At 62.2% G+C, this 22,580-nt stretch overlaps 2 protein-coding genes across 3 annotated transcripts; one reads left to right on the top strand and one right to left on the bottom strand.

The window, feature by feature from the left end:
• The first annotated feature begins 664 nt into the window (after positions 1 to 664).
• Positions 665 to 5,614, top strand: THAP7 (THAP domain containing 7). Of its 2 annotated transcripts, XM_064499557.1 has the most exons (5): positions 665 to 756; positions 1,975 to 2,054; positions 3,268 to 3,423; positions 4,751 to 4,891; positions 4,982 to 5,614. In XM_064499557.1, the coding sequence occupies exons 2-5, from the start codon at positions 1,975 to 1,977 to the stop codon at positions 5,517 to 5,519; spliced, it is 915 nt and encodes a 304-aa protein (XP_064355627.1). In that variant the 5' UTR covers positions 665 to 756; the 3' UTR covers positions 5,520 to 5,614. The 2 variants fall into 2 exon arrangements, with proteins under 2 accessions (XP_064355627.1, XP_064355628.1); XM_064499558.1 differs by lacking the exon at positions 1,975 to 2,054.
• Positions 5,615 to 6,404: 790 nt separating this feature from the next.
• On the bottom strand, positions 6,405 to 22,059 carry SLC27A5 (solute carrier family 27 member 5). Its single transcript, XM_064499550.1, has 10 exons — positions 21,533 to 22,059; positions 13,271 to 13,480; positions 12,227 to 12,385; positions 10,627 to 10,751; positions 10,340 to 10,534; positions 9,618 to 9,708; positions 9,178 to 9,376; positions 8,873 to 8,970; positions 7,784 to 7,914; positions 6,405 to 6,978 (listed from the first exon to the last, which is right to left on the bottom strand). Exons 1-10 carry the CDS (start codon positions 22,023 to 22,025, stop codon positions 6,802 to 6,804), a joined length of 1,878 nt encoding a protein of 625 aa, XP_064355620.1. The 5' UTR covers positions 22,026 to 22,059; the 3' UTR covers positions 6,405 to 6,801.
• Between the last annotated feature and the right edge of the window lie 521 nt (positions 22,060 to 22,580).

Below are 22,580 nucleotides of genomic sequence, written 5' to 3'. Positions count from 1 at the left end.
GTGACATCATCACTGGCTCAGTGACACCACAGCCAGCCCTCTGATGTCACAGCTGGTCTCATGACATTACTGCAGTCATCATCACCTCCGAGGGGCTAGGAGGCCTCCTGGTGGGGCTGGCCACGCCCCCTCATTCCCGATGGGCCCATGGGGCTGTCACTCACCAGCACAAGCCTCACCCCCCTCCAGGGGCCCCCAAACACCCCAGGACCCCATGTCAAGAGGGGCCTTGAAACACCCCAAAACTGCAGCTGGGGGGCTTGAAACCCCCTGGAGGCCAGTTTGGGGGGGGCCTTGAAAGGTCCCTGAACCCGGGGGGGGTCTTGAAACACCCCAGAAGTCAGGCTGGGGGCGGCTTGAAACACCCTTAAGCCCTGTGGGGGCCCCAAAGCCCCAGTTTGGGGGGGGGCCTGAAACCGCCGACCCCCTCCCGCCCGATCCCCCCTCTTGGGGGGAGCCTTGAAACGCCCCTTCCCCCGGGGGCGGGGCTTGCATGGCTAATGAGGCGGGGCGGGGCGCGCCTCGCCAATGAGGGCGCCGCATGCAAATATCGGAGGCGCGGGGCGGGGCGCCGCGCCCCCGCCGCTGCGGCGCGGCCAATGGGGAGGACGGGGGGGCGGGGCGCGAAGCAGGTTGTCGCGAGAGTTGGCGGCGCCTGGGGGGGGGGGTGGGAGGAGTCTCGCGGCGTCTCGCGAGAGCGGCGCGGAGGAGGGAGGGGGAGGCCGCGCGCTGCGGCGGCGGGATGGGAGCGCCGAGGTGAGGCCGGGCCCGGCGGGGGGAACCGGCGCCATGACAGGGCTCGGGGAGGGGTGGGGGGGTCCCCGGGGAGTCACGGGGCCGGCGGTGGCCCCGGCTCCGCCCCTTCCGGCCCCCCCTAGCGACCGCGGCCCCCCCTTAGCAACCGCCCCCTCACGTCGAGGCTGCCCCTTCCGCTCCAGCTGGTCCCCCGTGACGTCATCTCCCCCGACCCCCTCCCCCGGGACCGTCATGCCCCCCCCGGCCTCCGGGAGGGGGTAGGGGGGGACCTTGTGGCTGCGGGGGGTATTTGAGGCTCTTGGGGGGGGTTGGGGGAAGCGCCTGGGGGTCTGGGGCAGCTCGGGGTGGGGGTGGGGGAAATGCCCCCGGCTCTAGGGCAGGTCTTGGGGGGGGCCTAGGGGGTCTGGAAGGGGCCCTGGGACCCTGGGACCCTGGGGTAGCTCTTGGGGGGGGGCCCTGGAGCTGAGGGGGGGCACCTGGGGGACGGGTAGCTGTAGGGGGGCACTTGGGGGCTTGAGGTAGTGCTGGGGGGGCACCTGGGGCTCTTGGCGGGGGACCCTGGGAGACTGGGGTTGCTTGGGGGGGCACCTGGGGCTCTTGGGGGCCCCTGGGGGACTGGGGTAGCTCTGGGGGGGAGCACCAGGGTTTTTTGGGGAGGGCACCAGGGGCTCTGGGGTAGCTCTTGGTGGGGGGGGAGCACCTGCGAATTGGGGGGGGCACCTGGGCCTTAGAGCTGCTTCCTGGGGGGCTTCTGGGGCAGCAATGGGGGGGAGCTGGGGCTCTGGGGGGCACCTGGGACATCTCCATGTGGGGGCCGAGGGTCTGCGGGGGCCAGGGTGCTCCACAAGGGGCTTAGGGGGCTCTGGTGCAGTTTTGGAGCTACGTGTGTCTTGGGAGGGGTGTAGAGGTCCAGGGGGTCCGTCTGTGCATGAGGGGCTCAGGGGGCACAATATAGGGGCTTGGGGGGGGCAAATGTGTTTGGGGAGGGGGAGAGGGGGTGTTAGGGAGGCTGGGGGGGCTGGTTGTACGTGGGAGATGCACATGGGGGGCACTTGGGGGTCTGTGCCCCTCGGTGGGGGTGGGGGGGCTCATGGGGGGCCTGGGGGGGCTCTGGGTCCAGGTGGGTGTTTCAGGCTCTGATGGGGGGGGGGGGGTGTTACCTGCAGCTGGGCCTTTCTCACCCCTTTTTGCCCCCCCCCCCCCCCCCCCGGCCCCTAGATGCCCCGTCACTGCTCTGCTGCCGGCTGTTGCACCCGCGACACCCGGGAGACCCGCAACCGAGGCATCTCCTTCCACCGGTGGGTGCCCCCCACTTCAGGGTGCTTGGGTCTATGTGCCGCCCCCACTGCCCCCCCCAGGTGGTTTGGTTAAGGGGGCCCCCCCGGTTTGTTTGCTTAATTTGGTGATCTGGTCTTGGTGGCCCCCCTTCCCCTTCCAGCTTTAGGAATGATTTTGACCCCCCCCCCTTTTAGGAATGGTTTGGGCTAGGTGTGCTCTCTGCTTTTTGGAGTGGTCTGGCCCAGGTGTGTTCCCCCCCAACAAAGAATGGTCTGGCCCAGGTGTGCCCCCCCCCCCAATGAATGGTGTGGCCCAGGTGTGCTTCCCCCCCCAATGAATGGTCTGGCCCTGGTGTGCTTCCCCCCCCCCCCAAAGAATGGTCTGGCCCAGGTGTGCTTCCCCCCCCCCCCAAAGAATGGTCTGGCCCTGGTGTGCTTTCCCCCCCTCCCCATGAATGGTCTGGCCCTGGTGTGCTTCCCCCCCTCCCCATGAATGGTCTGGCCCTGGTGTGCTTCCCCCCCCCCCCCAAAGAATGGTCTGGCCCAGGTGTGCTTCCCCCCCTCCCCATGAATGGTCTGGCCCTGGTGTGCTTTCCCCCCCTCCCCATGAATGGTCTGGCCCTGGTGTGCTTCCCCCCCTCCCCATGAATGGTCTGGCCCTGGTGTGCTTCCCCCCCTCCCCATGAATGGTCTGGCCCTGGTGTGCCCCTCACTTTAGGAATGGTTTGGCTGAGCTCATCCCTTCCCTTTAGCAATGGTGCCCCCCCAAGTGTGCCCCCCTTCTTCGTTAGCAATGGTTTAGCCCAGGTGAAAGCCCCCCCCGATTTGGGAATGGTTTGACCTAGGTGTATCCCTTCATTTGGGAATGGTTTAGCCCAGGTGCATGTTCCCCTGTTGTTCGGGAATGGTTTAGCCTAGGTGCCACCTTTGGGAATGGTTTAGCCCAGGTGCATTTCTCCCCTCCTCCATTTGGGAATGGTTTAGCCCAGGTGCATTTCTCCCCGCCCCCATTTGGGACTGGTTTATCCCAGGTGCATTCCCCCCCATGTAGGAGTGGTTTCGCCCAGGCGCCCCCCCCATATCCGCATGGTTCAGCCCACCCTACTCCCTTCACCAGAGCCTCCCTGGACTGTTCCATCTGCGGGGGGGGGGATTTTGGAGGCGGAGCCTCACAGGACTCCTCCCCCCACCAAGAGGGGTGCTGATGTGTGTCCCCCCCCCTTTCCCCCCCCAGGCTGCCCAAGAAGGACAACCCGCGGCGCGCCATGTGGCTGGAGAACAGCCGCCGGCGGGACCCCAGCGGGCAGGGCCGCTGGGACCCCGCCTCCAAGTACATCTACTTCTGCTCCAAGCACTTCGAGAAGAGCTGCTTTGAGATAGTCGGCTTCAGGTGCCTAACGAGGCCCCTAACGAGGCCCCTAACGAGGCGCTCCCCGGGCTGCCCCCCCCCCCAGCTGCCTGCAATGGGCCGGCCCCAGCCCCCTCCCCACCGCAGCAAATGGACCAGTCCAGTTAAGGTTCCCCCCCCCATCAAGGATGGATCAGTCCAGACCTTTACTCAAAACCCTGGGGAGGCTTTAATTCCCCCCCCCCGCCAAGTGAAATGGTTTGCCCCACCCCCCCCCATCTGCATGGGCTCCCCCCGCCTCAGTTTCCCCAGCCGTGGGGCTCCTGCTCCCCCGGGGTGCTCCAGGGACCCCCCCCAGGACTTTTGGGCACCCTGGGGACCCGGTGGGTTTGGGGGCACCCTGGGATTTGGGGAGCCCCCCCATCCCCAAAAGCCCTGGGGCTTTGGGACCCCCCCACGGTTCAGGGACACCCGAGGGACCTCGCCAGCTTTAGGACCCCCCCCCAGGGACCCCCCAAGCTTTGGGCTCCCCCCTGAGTTTTGGGACACCCTAGGAGCTTGTGGGATTTGGGGCACCCTTGGGACCCTCCCAACCCCCCCCAGACCCCACCCCCAGGGGCTTTGGGGGGTGCCCCATGGACCCCACAAGCTTTGGGGCCCCCTGTGCATTTCAGGACCCCCTAGGAACCTTGTGGCTTTTGCCCCCCCCAATCCCCTCCTGGGCTTTTGAGCCTCCCCACAGGGCTTTGGGGCACCCCAGGGACTCCCATGGATTTTGGGGACCCCCCCAGACCCCCCCCAAGGGTCTTTGGGACCCCACAGGGTTTGGGACGTCCCAGGGACCCTGCAAGCTTTGGGGCTCCCATGGTTTTGGGGTCACCCTGGGGACTTTGCAGGCTTTGGGTAACCCCTGCCCCCCCCAGGGCTTTGGGGCACCCCAGGGACCCCCATGGATTTTGGGGACCCCCCCAGACCCCCCCCCCAAGGGTCTTTGGGACCCTCCGGGGTTTGGGGCGTCCCAGGGACCCTGCAAGCTTTGGGATTCCCATGGTTTTGGGGTCACCCTGGGGACTTTGCAGGCTTTGGGTAACCCCTGCCCCCCCCAGGGCTTTGGGGCACCCCAGGGACCCCCATGGATTTTGGGGACCCTCCCAGACCCCCCCCCAAGGGTCTTTGGGACCCTCCAGGGTTTGGGGCGTCCCAGGGACCCTGCAAGCTTTGGGGCTCCCATGGTTTTGGGGTCACCCTGGGGACTTTGCAGGCTTTGGGTAACCCCTGCCCCCCCCCAGGGCTTTGGGGCACCCTGGGGCCCCCCCCGGGCTTTTGGGGCACCCCTGTTCCCCTGCTGACACCCCCACCCCCCCCGCAGCGGGTACCACCGCCTCAAGGAAGGCGCCGTTCCCACCGTCTTCGAGTCGGCCACCCCCAAACCCCCCCGGGCCGCCAAGCCGAAGCCCCCCGCACCCCCCAGCGACCCCCCCAAGCCCCTCCGGGCCAGCAGGAGGTGGAGGTGAGTCCCGGGGAGGGGGTTTTGGGGCGGGGGGGGGACGGACACGGGACATGGCGGGCGGGCGATGCTAACCCGGGCTTCGCCCCGCAGACGGGACCCGGCCCCTCCGCCGCCGGAGCCTCCCTTCGCCGCCGCCGACGCCTCCTGCTTCCCGCGTGACGGGGACGATCCGGCCGTCCCCGCCGGCCACCGCGGCGGCGTCCCGGCGCTGCCCGGCCCCTCGGGCGCCCTGCCGGACGGCACCGCGGCGGCCACGGGCGACGGCGAGGCGGCCACGGCCCCGGCGCTGCCCGAGGGCCCGGGCCCGGACCCGGACCCGGCGCCGGCGCGGCCGGCGTCACCCTCGCTCTACATGCTGCGGCTGCCGCCGCCGGCCGGCGCCTACATCCAGAGCGAGCACAGCTACCAGGTGGGCAGCGCGCTGCTGTGGAAGCGGCGCGCCGAGGCGGCGCTCGACGCCCTCGACAAGGCGCAGCGGCAGCTGCAGGCCTGCAAGCGCCGCGAGCAGCGGCTGCGGCTGCGGGTGGGCGAGCTGCAGCGGGAGCGCCGGGCGCCCGCCGAGCCCCGCCGCCCGCCCAAGGGGCCCCCGCGCGGCCTCCCGCTCCAGCTGCTCCGCGACGGCCAGTGACGCCGCGCGGCTTCCCCCCTCCCCGTCCGCCCGCCTCCGCTCCGGCGCCGCCGGGAAGGCTTGTAAATAAAAGAAAATCCTCTTTTCTACAAAAACCGGCCAGCCAGCTCGTGTCCCGCGGGCTCGCCGGGAGGGGAGGGAGGGAGGGAGCCCGGGCGGCTGCACCGAGCCGCTTCCGCTCACTGATCCGGCAGAAAACTGCCTTGGGGAGAAATAAACCGGTTTTGGGCCGGATCGGGGAATTAAAGAGCTAAAGCGGCTCAGCGAGGGGCAGCGGTGGCCATCGTGGGGGCTCGGCGTGCGGCCTGCGTCCTCCGGAGAGGGATGGAGGAGCCCGGGAGCTCCTGTCTCGTACCGGCTATCCCAAACCGATCCTCGTATCCCAAAGCAATCCCCGTATCTCATAGCAATCCCTGTATCCCAAACCGATTGCGGTATCCCAAAGCAATCCCCGTCTCCCAAAGCAATCCCCATCTCCCAAACCAATCCCAGTCTCCCACACCAATCCCCGTGTCCCAAAGCAATCCCGGTATCCCAAACCAATCCCGGTTTCCCAAAGCAATCCTGGTATCCCAGACCAATCCCAGTATCCCAAAGCAATCCCCGTATCCCAGACCAATCCCCATATCCCAAACCAATCCTGATACCCCAAACCAATCCCAGTATCCCAGACCAATCCCAGTATCTCAAACCAATCCTGCTACCCAAAGCAATCTCTGTCTCCCAAACCAATCCCCGTATCCCAAACCAATCCCAGTATCCCGTTATGGCCTCCCAGCGGCAGGCAGACCGCACCATGCTGCATTTCAGGCCCCCCCCCCAAGCCGCGGAGCCCTTTCCAGGCTTCCCGCCTCGCCAGTGCGGTGCCGGAGCAAGAGGCCGCGGTCGCGTGGGAAGCAACTTTATTCCCGAGTGCCCTTAGAGTCATCCGAGGGGATTTTGGGTGCAATTCGCCTGGACAGGGGGGAAAAAACCCCGCGGGTTCGTCCCCGGCGGATGTCCCCGTTCGACCGAGCGCTCGCCGCTTCAGCAGCACCGAGGACGTCGGAGCCGCCGGGGCAGCAGCCGGGCAAAGCCGACCCGATTAAGCGGAATTTAGCCCTTGAATTTCTGCGGCCAGCGTGGGAAACGCCCTTGTCGCGCTCCGGCTCCCTCCCGAGCTCCTCGGAGGCAGTACCCACTTCACAACCCCCCCCCGATTAGCAGCAGATCGCCCCGCTGATGGCCCGGAGGCAATTACCCCCCCGGGGAGACCCCCCCCCCCCCGCGGCACGGTGGCTCGTTACAGCTTGAGCCGCGTCGCCAGGATGTCCGCGTAGACGTCGGGGCTCAGGGGCACGTAGGCTTGCTTGCTCTCGTCCAGGAAGAAGAGCGGGTCCTTGATGACGTTGGGGTTGAAGCCTTCTTTGACCAGGTTGCTCTTGCACTGCTTGAAGGTGCCCGTGATCTCCAGGGCTTCCTGCGGGGAGCGACACCGGCATCACCGTGGTGATCAACACCATCATCAGCGCAGGGTGATCGACACCATAATCAACACAGTGGGACCGATGCTGTTATCAGCACGAGTTAATTGGACATTTGACTGACACCGTTACTGATACAGCGGGATTAGCGCTGTTATCGGCACGGATATCGGCACGGTGGAACGATGTCGTTGTCAACGGAGGGTGACGGATGCCGTTGCCGGCTTGGCAGCACCAACGGCATCACCGGCACAGCAGGACCGGTGCCGTTACACATAAGGGGAGTCGCGGAATAACCGGAATACAATTTAGTGGCAATTGACCCCACAGGGGTGAGTGACACCATTACCAGCGTGGCAGGACCGATGCCGATGTCAACATGGGTGATCAACGGGCGATCATGGGTGTCACCATGGGTGATCAACGCCATTTCGGGCATGGTGGGACCGATGCCAATACCAGTATGGGGTGATCGACATTGTTACCAGTATGGCAGGAGCGATGCCGATGTCAACATGGGTGATCAACGGGCGATCATGGGTGTCACCATGGGTGATCAACGCCATTTCGGGCATGGTGGGACCGATGCCAATACCGGTATGGGGTGATCAATGCCATTATCGACACGGGGCGATCGACACCGTTACCAGCATGGCAGGACCGACGCTGTTACGGGCACAGGGGACTGACGCCGTCATTGACACGTGGTGATTGACGCCGTTATCGGCACGGGGCGATCGATGCCGTTATTGATACGGGGACGGCAGCGTCACCGCGCGGCCCGACGCCGGGGCCCCTCACCTGAAGCCGCACAAAGCGGGGGGTGGCGTAGCTCGGCAGCCCGGCCTTGGCGTGCGCGTAGAGGCTCTCGCCCTGGAAGCTCGTCCCGGGCTTGAGGCAGATGGCCGCCATGCCGCACTTCCCCTCGCACCCTGCGAAGCGGGACTGTCATTGGGGACCGGCCGGTGACCGGGTCTCCCCACCGAAAATGGGGCCATTTCTCAGCGCAGACCCTTTCTGCTCGGGTTTACCTCGGGGGGCTGTTCCCAGTGGGCTCGGGGGCCGCTACGGGGGCACAGCGTGTGCCCAAAACAACGCTGGATGCTTATTTGGGGCGACCAAGTCCCATTTTAGCTTCCTCGTGGCCACTCAGACCCTTTTGGGGGCATCACGTGCCCCAGATGATGCCGGACACCTATTTTGGATGACTAAGTCCCATTTTAGACTTCTTGGTGGCTGCTCGGACCGTTATGGGGGCACGTAGTGTGCCCGAAACAACGTGGCACACTTATTTGGGGTGACCGAGTCCTGCTTTAGCCTTTCTGGTGGCCTTGTGGATGCTCACAGGGCACATTGTGTGCCCAAAACAATGCTGGATGCTTATTCGGGGCGACCATGTCCTGTTTTAGCCTTCTTGGTGGCTGCTCGGACCCTTCCGAGGGCATCTCACATGCCCAAAGTGATGCTGCATACTTACTTTGGGCGACCAAGTCCTATTTTTATCCTTTGTGGCTGCTTGGACCGTTACGGGGGCAAGTTCTGTGCCTGCAACGATGCAGGATGCTTATTTGGCACATCCGAGTCCCACTTTGGCCTTCTTGGTGGCCACTTGGGCTCCTATAGAGGCACATCAAATGACCAGAATGGTGCCAGACGCTTATTTTGGGTAACTGAGTCCCATTTTAGCCTTCTTGGTGCTCGCTTGGACCATTACAGGAGCACGTTTTGTGCCCAAGACAATGCTGGATGCTCATGTTGGGGGGCTGAGTCCCATTTTAGCCTTTTGGTGGCCACTTAAGACCATTATGGGAGCACATCATGTTCCCACGTAGACAGACGGTTATTTTGGAGAACCGATTCCCGCTTGTCCCTGCGCCGCCGGGCACTTACCCGGCACAGACACCCCGTAGACGTTGATCTCCTGGATGAAGTTCACTGAGGCTAGTGTGGCTTCCACCTCTGTCGTGGCCACGTTCTCACCTTTCCAGCTAGGGAGAGAAGGCGGGAAACCCTGAGAGGGGATTTGGGGCTGAGAAATCGCATTCTCCCTCTTTTGCCACCACCTCTGTCCCTCTCTGGCACATCGGGGTGCTCATGTCTGCTCAGTGGAGGTGCCCACTTCTTCATTTTCTGCCCCTGGCCCGTCACCCATGCCACCGGCCAAGACAGAGACACAAGAGTGGTGAGAGAGTTACCGGAAAGTGTCTCCCACCCGGTCCTGGAAGTAGAGGAATTTTTCATGGTCCATCATGAGGAGGTCACCGCTGTTGAAGAAAGCATCGCCTTTCACCAAGACGTTCCTCAAGACCTTCTTCTCCGTCTTCTCGGGATCTCCAGCGTAGCCATGGAAAGGGGTCGTCTTGGTGATTTTGATGACCAAGAGCCCTGCCTCGCCTTTGGGGAGGGAAAGGAGGGTTGCAGGCCGCTTGGCAGCCCCGGCGGCTCCGGGGAATGTCGCCTCCAAGCCCCAGCTGGTGCCCGGAGAGGACATCAACGGTTTTCTGAGGGTCTGGGGCAGCAAGCGGCAGCGGCACGGTCATTTTAGAGCAGCGACGCAGAGCATCAGCCCCGAGAGGCAGCTTTGGTGGCACCTCAACCCCGGAGAAAGGCCCTCGCGAGGCTCGTTCCTTCTTACCAGGGCGAACGCGGATGCAGAAACCTCGCTCGTCGCGTACGGGTTCATCCCGCTCCACGTCGTACCTGATCAGCTCAAAGGAGGCAAATTTCTGTGGGGCAGAGGAGGGAGAAATCGGTGGGGGAAGAGAAACGTGGGATAGATGAGAGCGGGGGGGGGGGGTCTCTGCAAGCACCACACTTCCAATGCTGGTAAAAGATGGGTTTAAACGGGGTCCGGTCCTCCGTTACCCACAAATTAAAGCCCAAGGATTATCCTATCCAGTCTCCAAACTCCCAACAAGCAGAGGCTTGTTTTCTCCAGCTCCCTTCCCTCCACGCTCATCACTCCGGGCTCCCTTTGTGTCCAAATGAGATTTAATTGAGCATATTCAACACTTCAGCCACCTTCATCCCCCATATTTTTCAAACTGACAACCCACGGTAGAGGACCGGGAGCCGCAACCGCGTCAGGTTGCAGGAAAAGGGTGGAAAAACACAACCACGTCGTTTCGCGGGTGTTTGTTGAAGCCGGTGGGGACAGCACGGTGGGGACACCCCAAAAACAGTCTTAGAGGAGCAGCGGAGTCAGTGCTGGTGGGGCAGCGTTGGCCACCCCGATGGAGGGGAAGCCTTGGGGGCATGCCACGCTGGCGAGGGGACCTCTCGCGTCAGCTTTACCCTATGGACATCGTTGGTGCCCCCAGGGAAGTCACCGTTCGCTCACCTTTGCCGGCAGCTCACCTTGAGGAAGACGTTGGCCCTTCCCACAGCGCCGATCTTCCCCGTGTAGTTGATGAAGCCAGCGTTGCCCTCGGTGGCCCCGTAAAACTCCCGGATGGTGATGGGCCCGAAGCGCTGGAGGAACTCCTTCCACACCTCTGCCCGCATGCCGTTGCCCACCGCCAGGCGCACGCCGTGGTCCCGCTCGCCGGGGCGCTGCGGGGCACGAAGGGACGGCTCGGCTCGGCTCCGCGCCCCGGCGGAGCGGGCGATTCTCCGCCTCCGCCGGCGCCGAGCCGCGTCGTTACCTTGGGCGCGTTGCAGAGGTAGCGCATGAGCTCGCCCACGTACTGGATGGCGGTGACGTTGTAGCGGCGGCAGTCGTCCCAGAACTGCGAGGCGGAGAACTTGGCCCGCAGGACGCAGGTGGCTCCTGCGGGGACGCGGCGGGGTGATGGGGACCATGCGCCTTCCCCCTGCCCCATCTCCTCCCTCTGCCCGTGACACCATGTCTGAGCTCCCCATCCGCCACTGCGTCCATTCAAAGAAGGGGCAATAACCAAAATTAGCTTTATCCGTCCATGCCCCATCTGTCTATACAGCGCTCTCTCCCTTCTTCTCTCTTTCTTTCCCTTCTTTCTCATTCTCCCTCCATCCTGACACATTTCTTCATGAACATCCATCCAGCTCCACAAAGACTGATCCATCCGCCCGTCCCCATGTTTGCCATCCATTGACACCCTTCATCTTCTCTCCTCCTTTCTGTTCTCCCTCCCTTATGCATTTCTCCATCAATCTCTGTAAACATCTGTCCATCCATGCAGCCCCCCCTTACCTGTATTCCCCTCTCCTTTTCTCTCATTTCTTTTCCTTCCTCCCCATCTTTAAACATTTCTCCATCCATCCTCACACCCATCTACCTATACCGATACCTCTTTCTTCCTCCATCTTTACACATTTCTCCATCCATCCATCTCCGTACCCCTCTGCCTCCCCACTTACCCGTCTGTTTATTTAGATACCTCTTTCCTTTTCTCTCCAACTCTCCTTCCCTTCTTTCTCTTTTCCTCCATCCTGACACATTTCTCCGTCCATACGTCTTTCTCCATAGAAATCTGTCTATCCTTTCATCCCATGCATAGCCGTTACCCTTTTCTCTCCGTCTGTTCCCTTCTTTCTCTTTCCTCCCCATCCTTGTACATTTTTCCATCCATCCATCCATCCATCCATCCATCTCCATGAATATCTGTTTAGTCATCCTCACACCTACCCCTTACCTGGCTAGCTACTTCTTTTCCCTCCAAACCTCCTCTTTCCTTCTTCTCCTCCCTCCTTAAACATTTTGCCACCCATCCATCTCCATAAGCATCCACCCATCCCCACGCTTATCTGTTATCTATATTTACTCCTCCCCTTTTCTCTTTTTCCTTTTTTTCCCTCCATCCATCCACATCCATGGACATCTGCCCAGCTCGCCACTTATCCCCACACTTACCCGGTATCTACACAGACACCCCTCTCGTTTTCTGTCCAAGTCTTTCCATTCCCTTCTTTCCCTTTTCATCTTCACACTTTTTTCTGTTCACCTCATAAAACATCCATCCATCCATCCATCCATCCATCCATCTCCACACTTACTCATCTGTCAGTATAGATATTTTTCCTTTTCTCTCTTCTTTCTCTTTCCTCCTCCATCCTCTCATTTTTGTCATCCCTCTCCATCAAACCTCCCTCCGTCTCCATAAAACATCCATCTCCTCCGTCCATACGGACACCTCTCACCTTTTCTCTCTCTCTTCCTCCCTCCTCCCTTCCCACACATTCCTCCCTCGGTCCGTCCCCATCCCTCTCTCCGTCCTGGGCGCCCTCCAGGTGCCGGCGGGTGCCGGTGGGGCGCGCGGTACCTACCGACCTCCAGGCAGCCTCCCAGCCCGATGAGCAGCGCGGCCGAGTGGTACAGCGGCAGCGCGGTGTAGAGGACGTCCTCAGCGCGGAGGCCGCACAGCCGGGCCATGTTGGCCATCAGCAGCATCTTCTTCTCCGTTATCACTGCCGCTTTGGGCAGCCCTGAGGGAGGAAAACCACGGGGGGCAGCGATGGGGTGGGAAAACCCTCGCTGGAGGTGCCCGTGCGGGATGTGAGGCCTCCGAAACAAGGGCTGGGGCGCGAGGGTGAAGCCCTTCCCCGGTGGGGGTCCCACGTGGGGGGTGAGGACGTGGTGGGGCTCTGTCCTTGGAGGTCTTCAGATCTTCTTGAGATTATCCCCTGAGGAACCTGGTCCAAACGGACCTGCATTGGTCAGGGTCAGACCTCTTTGGTCAGGGAGGTCCCGTCTCCACTTGCCCCAGTGGGGCAGAGCCAGGGAGAGATCAAGGGAGATGGTGGATCTCTGTCCTTGGAGGTCCTCAGACTGTGCTGAATCCCACGAGGAACCTGGTCCAGATGGTCCCGGTTGGGACGGAACCAGGGAGAGACCCAGGGATATGGTGGGTCTCCATCCTCGGGGATACCCAACCCTCACATGGACACGGCCGTGAGGAACCTGGTCCAGATGGGCCTGCAATGGTCAGGGTTGGATCTGGAAGCTCCCAGAGGTCCCATCCCCCCGTCCTGGTGGGGACAGAGCTGGGAAGAGACCCATGGTGGTGGTGGTCTCCTCCTAGGAGGTCTTCAAACCTCACGCGGATGTGGCCAAGAGGAGCCTGGCCCTGTGACAGTCACGGTGCTGAGGGTCCGCGAGGCCCTTCCAACCTCCCAACCATCTTGCCAACCCTTCTGGCCCGGTCAATGAAGAGGGCTCACCCCCCACCAGGAGACCCGCCGGGCCCCACAGCACCCCAACCCTCCCAGGCGCCATTTCCCGGGGAGGCCCCGTCCTTCTCCAAGCCGAGGAGGGGGGTGGTCACGGCGGGGGGCACCTTGAATTCCTCGGCCGGGCTTTGGGGCTCCCACCTGTGGTGCCGGAGGTGAAGATGTAAACGGCCTTGGCGTCCGGCGTGACGTCCGCGCGGTGGTGGGCCGGCAGCGGCTCGGCGGAGGCCGCCTCGATGCTGGGCCCCAGGGCCTCGACGCCCGGCGTCGGCGACTCGGCGCCCAGGTAGAAGACGCGGACGCCGTCCTGCCGCAGGGCCGGCAGCACCTCCTCCACCGCGGCCCGGAGAGCTGCGGGAGGGGGGACGGTCGGCATGGGCAGCCCGTGTGAGCGGGGGGACAGCGGGCGCCCCAAGAAGCCCCAACGGGTGCCTCGACCAGACGGGAACCCCAAATGGGTGGCCGAGCACCCCAGGTGGGCGCCCCAAGGACCTCGAACGCGTGCTCCGATGGGGTGAGCACCCCAAGCCTTCCAGATAGGACCCCAGATGGGCACCCGACGAGCCCCAAATGGGCCCCCGGGTCAGGCGGGCACCTCAGATGGGTGCTCCGAGGAGCCCAGATGGACACTACGCACCCCAAACGGGCACCCCGATCAGATGGGTGCCCTGGGCACCCCGGATGGACCCCGAAGGTCCTGGATGGGCACCAGAACCAGGTCAGTGCCCGAGGAGCCCATTCAGGAGCCCTGGGCACCCCGGATGGGGACCCCAAAAGTCCTAGATGGGCACCAGAACCAGGTCAGTGCCCGAGGATCCCATTCAGGAGTCCTGGGCACCCCGGATGGGGACCCCAAAAGTCCTAGATGGGCACCAGAACCAGGTCAGTGCCCGAGGAGCCCATTCAGGAGCCCTGGGCACCCCGGATGGGGACCCCAAAAGTCCTAGATGGGCACCAGAACCAGGTCAGTGCCCGAGGATCCCATTCAGGAGCCCTGGGCATCCCGGATGGGGACCCCAAAAGTCCTAGATGGGCACCAGAACCAGGTCAGTGCCCGAGGATCCCATTCAGGAGTCCTGGGCACCCTGGATGGGGACCCCAAAAGTCCTGGATGGGCACCAGAACCAGGTCAGTGCCCGAGGAGCCCATTCAGGAGCCCTGGGCACCCTGGATGGGGACCCCAAAAGTCCTGGATGGGCACCAGAACCAGGTCAGTGCCCGAGGAGCCCATTCAGGAGCCCTGGACACCCCGGATGGGGACCCCAAAAGTCCTAGATGGGCACCAGAACCAGGTCAGTGCCCGAGGAGCCCATTCAGGAGCCCTGGGCACCCTGGATGGGGACCCCAAAAGTCCTAGATGGGCACCAGAACCAGGTCAGTGCCCGAGGAGCCCATTCAGGAGCCCTGGGCACCCTGGCTGGGGACCCCAAAAGTCCTAGATGGGCACCAGAACCAGGTCAGTGCCCGAGGAGCCCATTCAGGAGCCCTGGGCACCCCGGATGGGGACCCCAAAAGTCCTAGATGGGCACCAGAACCAGGTCAGTGCTCGAGGAGCCCATTCAGGAGCCCTGGACATCCCGGATGGGGACCCCAAAAGTCCTAGATGGGCACCAGAACCAGGTCAGTGCCCAAGGATCCCATTCAGGAGCCCTGGACATCCCGGATGGGGACCCCAAAAGTCCTGGATGGGCACCAGAACCAGGTCAGTGCCCGAGGATCCCATTCAGGAGCCCTGGACATCCCGGATGGGGACCCCAAAAGTCCTAGATGGGCACCAGAACCAGGTCAGTGCCCGAGGATCCCATTCAGGAGCCCTGGGCACCCCGGATGGGCCCCGATATGCCCCAAACGGGCGCCCTGGTCAGATGGGCGCCCCAAGGATCCCACACGGGTGCCCCAAGCACCCCGGATAGGGGCTCCAAGGACCCCCCCGAGGGTCACCTCGCCCAGCTGGGTGTCCCGAGCCCCCCGGCCGGGCGCCTCCGCAGCCCCTCCTGCCCCGAACGCGTCCCCGCAGCCGTGACGCAAGGACGAGGACCTTTCACCGCCGCGGGGGCCAGGACCGCCCGGCCCATCCGGCTGGCGATGATTAACCACGGCCTTGGGGAGCCGCTAATTGGGGCTCGGGGTCATCACGGCTGCTCCTGGAGAGCAGCGGCAGCATGCAGCAGGGTCCACGGGTGCGAACACGCGTGTGCGACGGGAGACGCACGCCCGGACGGGACCGCGTACGCACAAGCGCAGCCGGGTGCGCTGACACCCGTGGAAACGCGTGTGTGAACACTGATACGTATGGAAACACCTAAAGCAACACCAACACGTGTGCAAATGCGTGCAATGGCAGCAACACACGTGCAAACACGTGCCAGGACGCTGACACAAACACAAACACACACACAGACTCTGACACACGTGCAAATTCATTCCAGGACACTGTCACACACGCAAACACACACACAGACCTTGACACACGTGCACACACAAGCACAGACCCTGACACACGTGCACATGTGTGCCAGGACACTGACACACACCCCAGCACAAGCACAGACCCTGACACACGTGCACATGTGTGCCAGGACACTGACACACACACAGACACAAGCGCAGACCTTGACAGCGTGCCAGGACGTTGACTTGTGCAACCACACGCAAAAACACCAACCTGTGTGCAAGGACAGCGACACATGTGCAAACACACGCACAGCCACCAGCACGCACGCCAACACCTGCAGACACTGACACGTGCAAACGCTTGCACGGACCCCAGCACACGTGCAGAGTGGCACACAAATGCTGACACACGTGCAAACACATGCACAGGCCCTGACACACGTGCACATGCGTGCCAGGACACTGACACACACACACAAACACAAGCAGAGACCCTGACACACGTGCAGATGTGTGCCAGGACACCGACACACAAACACACGCACAGACCCTGACACACGTGCACATGAGTGCCAGGACGCTGACACACACACACACAAACACAAGCAGGGACCCTGACACACGTGCACATGCGTGTCAGGACACTGAAACACACACAAAAACACAAGCAGAGACCCTGACACACGTGCAGATGTGTGCCAGGACACCGACACACAAACACAAGCACAGACCCTGACACACGTGCACATGCATTGCAGGACACCGACACACACACAAACACACGGGCAGACCCTGACACACGTGCACATGCGTGCCAGGATGCCGACACACACACAAACACACGGGCAGACCCTGACACACGTGCACATGCGTGCCAGGATGCCGACACACACACAAACACACGCACAGACCCTGACACACGTGCACATGCACGCCAGGACGCTGACACACGTGCAGACACACGCACAGACCCTGACACACGTGCACATGCATGCCAGGATGCTGACACATGTGCAGACACACGCACAGACCCTGACACACGTGCACATGCATGCCAGGACGCTGACACACGTGCAAACACAAGCACAGACCCTGACACACGTGCACATGCATGCCAGGACGCTGACACACGTGCAAACACAAGCACAGACCCTGACACACGTGCATATGCGTGCCAGGACGCTGACACACGTGCAAACACAAGCACAGACCCTGACACACGTGCATATGCGTGCCAGGATGCTGACACACGTGCAAACACACGCACAGACCCTGACACACGTGCACATGCGTGCCAGGACACTGACACACGTGCAGACACAAGCACAGACCCTGACACATGTGCACATGCGTGCCAGGACACTGACACACGTGCAGACACATGCACAGACCCTGACACACGTGCACATGCGTGCCAGGACGCTGACACACGTGCAGACACAAGCACAGACCCTGACACACGTGCATATGCGTGCCAGGACGCTGACACACGTGCAGACACCCGCACAGACCCTGACACACGTGCACATGCATGCCAGGACACTGACACACGTGCAGACACACGCACAGACCCTGACACACGTGCACATGGGTGCCAGGACACTGACACACGTGCAAACACATGCACAGACCCTGACACACGTGCACATGCGTGCCAGGACACTGACACACACCCCAAAACACGCACAGACCCTGACACACGTGCACATGCGTGCCAGGACACTGACACACACGCAAACACAGGCACAGACCCTGACACACGTGCACATGCATGCCAGGACGCTGACACACACACAAACACACGCACAGACCCTGACACACGTGCACATGCATGCCAGGACGCTGACACACACACAAACACACGCACAGACCCTGACACACGTGCACATGCGTGCCAGGACACTGACACACGTGCAGACACACGCATAGACCCTGACACACGTGCACATGCGTGCCAGGACGCTGACACACGTGCAGACACACGCACAGACCCTGACACACGTGCACATGCTTGCCAGGATGCTGACACACGTGCAAACACACGCACAGACCCTGACACACGTGCACATGCGTGCCAGGACACTGACACACGTGCAAACACACGCACAGACCCTGACACACGTGCACATGCATGCCAGGACGCTGACACACGTGCAGACACACGCACAGACCCTGACACACGTGCACATGCGTGCCAGGATGCTGACACATGTGCAAACACACGCACAGACCCTGACACACGTGCACATGCATGCCAGGGCACTGACACACGTGCAAACACAAGCACAGACCCTGGCACACGTGCACATGCATGCCAGGACGCTGACACACGTGCAGACACAAGCACAGACCCTGACACACGTGCACATGCGTGCCAGGACGCTGACACACGTGCAGACACACGCACAGACCCTGACACACGTGCACATGCGTGCCAGGACAGTGACACACACCCCAACACACGCACAGACCCTGACACACGTGCACATGCGTGCCAGGACGCTGACACACGTGCAAACACAAGCACAGACCCTGACACACGTGCACATGCGTGCCAGGATGCTGACACACGTGCAGACACACGCACAGACCCTGACACACGTGCACATGCGTGCCAGGACACTGACACACGTGCAGACACACGCACAGACCCTGACACACGTGCACATGCGTGCCAGGACACTGACACACGTGCAGACACATGCACAGACCCTGACACACGTGCAGATGCGTGCCAGGACACTGACACACACACAAACACACGCACAGACCCTGACACACGTGCACATGCATGCCAGGACACTGACACACACACACACACACACGCACAGACCCTGACACACGTGCATATGCGTGCCAGGACACTGACACACACACAAACACACGCACAGACCCTGACACACGTGCACATGCATGCCAGGACACTGACACACGTGCAAACACAAGCAGAGACCCTGACACACATGCACATACATGCCAGGACGCTGACACACGTGCAGACACACGCACAGACCCTGACACACATGCACATGTGTGCCAGGACGCTGACACACGTGCAGACACACGCACAGACCCTGACACATGTGCACATGCGTGCCAGGACGCTGACACATGTGCAGACACACGCACAGACCCTGACACACGTGCACATGCGTGCCAGGACACTGACACACGTGCAGACACACGCACAGACCCTGACACACGTGCACATGCGTGCCAGGACACTGACACACGTGCAAACACATGCACAGACCCTGACGCACGTGCACATGTGTGCCAGGACACTGACACACACCCCAACACACGCACAGACCCTGACACACGTGCACATGCGTGCCAGGACACTGACACACACGCAAAAACAGGCACAGACCCTGACACACGTGCACATGCGTGCCAGGATGCTGACACACGTGCAAACACAAGCACAGACCCTGACACATGTGCATATGCATGCCAGGACGCTGACACACACACAAACACACGCACAGACCCTGACACACGTGCACATGCGTGCCAGGACACTGACACACGTGCAGACACACGCATAGACCCTGACACACGTGCACATGCGTGCCAGGACGCTGACACACGTGCAGACACACGCACAGACCCTGACACACGTGCACATGCTTGCCAGGATGCTGACACACGTGCAAACACACGCACAGACCCTGACACACGTGCACATGCGTGCCAGGACACTGACACACGTGCAAACACACGCACAGACCCTGACACACGTGCACATGCATGCCAGGACGCTGACACACGTGCAGACACACGCACAGACCCTGACACACGTGCACATGCGTGCCAGGATGCTGACACATGTGCAAACACACGCACAGACCCTGACACACGTGCACATGCATGCCAGGGCACTGACACACGTGCAGACACAAGCACAGACCCTGGCACACGTGCACATGCATGCCAGGACGCTGACACACGTGCAGACACAAGCACAGACCCTGACACACGTGCACATGCGTGCCAGGACGCTGACACACGTGCAGACACACGCACAGACCCTGACACACGTGCACATGCGTGCCAGGACAGTGACACACACCCCAACACACGCACAGACCCTGACACACGTGCACATGCGTGCCAGGACGCTGACACACGTGCAAACACAAGCACAGACCCTGACACACGTGCACATGCGTGCCAGGATGCTGACACACGTGCAGACACACGCACAGACCCTGACACACGTGCACATGCGTGCCAGGACACTGACACACGTGCAGACACACGCACAGACCCTGACACACGTGCACATGCGTGCCAGGACACTGACACACGTGCAGACACATGCACAGACCCTGACACACGTGCAGATGCGTGCCAGGACACTGACACACACACAAACACACGCACAGACCCTGACACACGTGCACATGCATGCCAGGACACTGACACACACACACACACACACGCACAGACCCTGACACACGTGCATATGCGTGCCAGGACACTGACACACACACAAACACACGCACAGACCCTGACACACGTGCACATGCGTGCCAGGACACTGACACACGTGCAAACACAAGCAGAGACCCTGACACACATGCACATACATGCCAGGACGCTGACACACGTGCAGACACACGCACAGACCCTGACACACATGCACATGTGTGCCAGGACGCTGACACACGTGCAGACACACGCACAGACCCTGACACATGTGCACATGCGTGCCAGGACGCTGACACATGTGCAGACACACGCACAGACCCTGACACACGTGCACATGCGTGCCAGGACACTGACACACGTGCAGACACACGCACAGACCCTGACACACGTGCACATGCGTGCCAGGACACTGACACACGTGCAAACACATGCACAGACCCTGACGCACGTGCACATGTGTGCCAGGACACTGACACACACCCCAACACACGCACAGACCCTGACACACGTGCACATGCGTGCCAGGACACTGACACACACGCAAACACAGGCACAGACCCTGACACACGTGCACATGCGTGCCAGGATGCTGACACACGTGCAAACACAAGCACAGACCCTGACACATGTGCATATGCATGCCAGGACGCTGACACATGTGCAAACACACGCACAGACCCTGACACACGTGCACATGCATGCCAGGACGCTGACACACACACAAACACACGCACAGACCCTGACACACGTGCACATGTGTGCCAGGACACTGACACACGTGCAGACACAAGCACAGACCCTGACACACGTGCACATGCGTGCCAGGACGCTGACACACACCCCAACACACGCACAGACCCTGACACACGTGCACATGCATGCCAGGACGCTGACACACACACAAACACACGCACAGACCCTGACACACGTGCACATGCATGCCAGGACGCTGACACACACACAAACACACGCACAGACCCTGACACACGTGCACATGTGTGCCAGGACACTGACACACGTGCAGACACAAGCACAGACCCTGACACACGTGCACATGCGTGCCAGGACGCTGACACACACCCCAACACACGCACAGACCCTGACACACGTGCACATGCATGCCAGGACGCTGACACACACACAAACACACGCACAGACCCTGACACACGTGCACATGCATGCCAGGATGCTGACACACGTGCAGACACACGCACAGACCCTGACACACGTGCACATGCATGCCAGGACGCTGACACACACACAAACACACGCACAGACCCTGACACACGTGCACATGCATGCCAGGACACTGACACACACAAACACACGCACAGACCCTGACACACGTGCACATGCGTGCCAGGACGCTGACACACACCCCAACACACGCACAGACCCTGACACACGTGCACATGCATGCCAGGACGCTGACACACGTGCAGACACACGCGCAGACCCTGACACACACGCAGCTGCGCTGCACACGTGCAACACCCGCACACCCCCGGTGTGCGTGCAAGGCCAGCGGCACCCGCGCCCAGCCCGGAGACATGGCGACACGGTGACACTCACCGGGGCTGGCGAGCAGGACGGTGGCCTGGGCAGCGGCGAGCGCGTGCCGCAGCCCCCGGCCCCGCGCGTTGGCGTTGAGGCAGGCCATGGCGCAGCCCAGCTTGGCCAACGCCAGCCAGGTCCACACGTAGGCCGGCTCGTTGGGCAGCAGGACGGCGACGGCCTGGCCGCGGCGCAGCCCCGGGTGCCGGGCCAGGGCGCGGGCGGCGCGGGCGCTGCGCCGCTCCACGTCCGCGTAGGTGTAGAGCTCATCCCGGAAGAGCAGCAGGGGCCGGTGGGGCCGGCGGCGCGCGTGAGCCTGGAAGACGTCGAGCAGGGCGGCGGGGGGCCGGCGGGCCAGGCGCCGCTCGCAGCGCAGGGCCACCCACGCCGTGCGGGCGAAGGCCACCGCGTCGGCCCAGAGGTAGGGTGACGCGCGGGCCACCAGCGCCGGCAGCAGCAGCAGCAGCAGCAGCAGCAGCCCCGCCGCGGCGGTGCCGGCCAGCAGCAGCATGGCGAGGGCTCGGCTCGGCGGCGGGGACAAGGTCCGCCCGGGCGCACCTTGCCCCAGCTCCCCCCCTCTCTCCCCGGTGCTTTTGCGCAAGAGGGTTTCGAGTTCATTTGTGTTTTTTTTTTTTCCCAGGGGCAAAAATCTGTGATTGGAGGGCGGGGTTGCAGGAGCGCGGAGCTCCTCGCCAACGGTGCGATTTTTGGGGGAGTTTTGGTGATTTTCTACCCTGGCATGGGGCGCTGCTTGCTCTTGGGTACCCGTCCCTCCATCCGTCTCGCCTGCGGTCCGGATGTCTGTCCCTCCTTCGCTGCACTCCCTCCGTCCGTGCGTCCGGCCACGGTGCAGTTTCTGTCCCTCTGGCCGCACAGCTGTTTAGCCAGCCATGGGTGGAGGTTGTCCATCCGTCCTGCTTGGGGCTCCTCAGGTCTGGCTGCAGACCTGTCCAGCCGTCATGTTAACATTATCTCTCTATCCGTCCATTTATTTATCTGACTATCCTGCTATCCTTCTCTGGTCTCTATCCATCCATCCATCTATTTATCTATCTGACTATCCATC

Source organism: Dromaius novaehollandiae, chromosome 31 (genome assembly GCF_036370855.1).
Source record: "Dromaius novaehollandiae isolate bDroNov1 chromosome 31, bDroNov1.hap1, whole genome shotgun sequence".
Lineage (NCBI taxonomy): Eukaryota > Metazoa > Chordata > Aves > Casuariiformes > Dromaiidae > Dromaius > Dromaius novaehollandiae.
The sequence above is the reverse complement of the archived record's forward strand: the minus strand, read 5'-3'. Positions and strand labels throughout refer to the sequence as shown.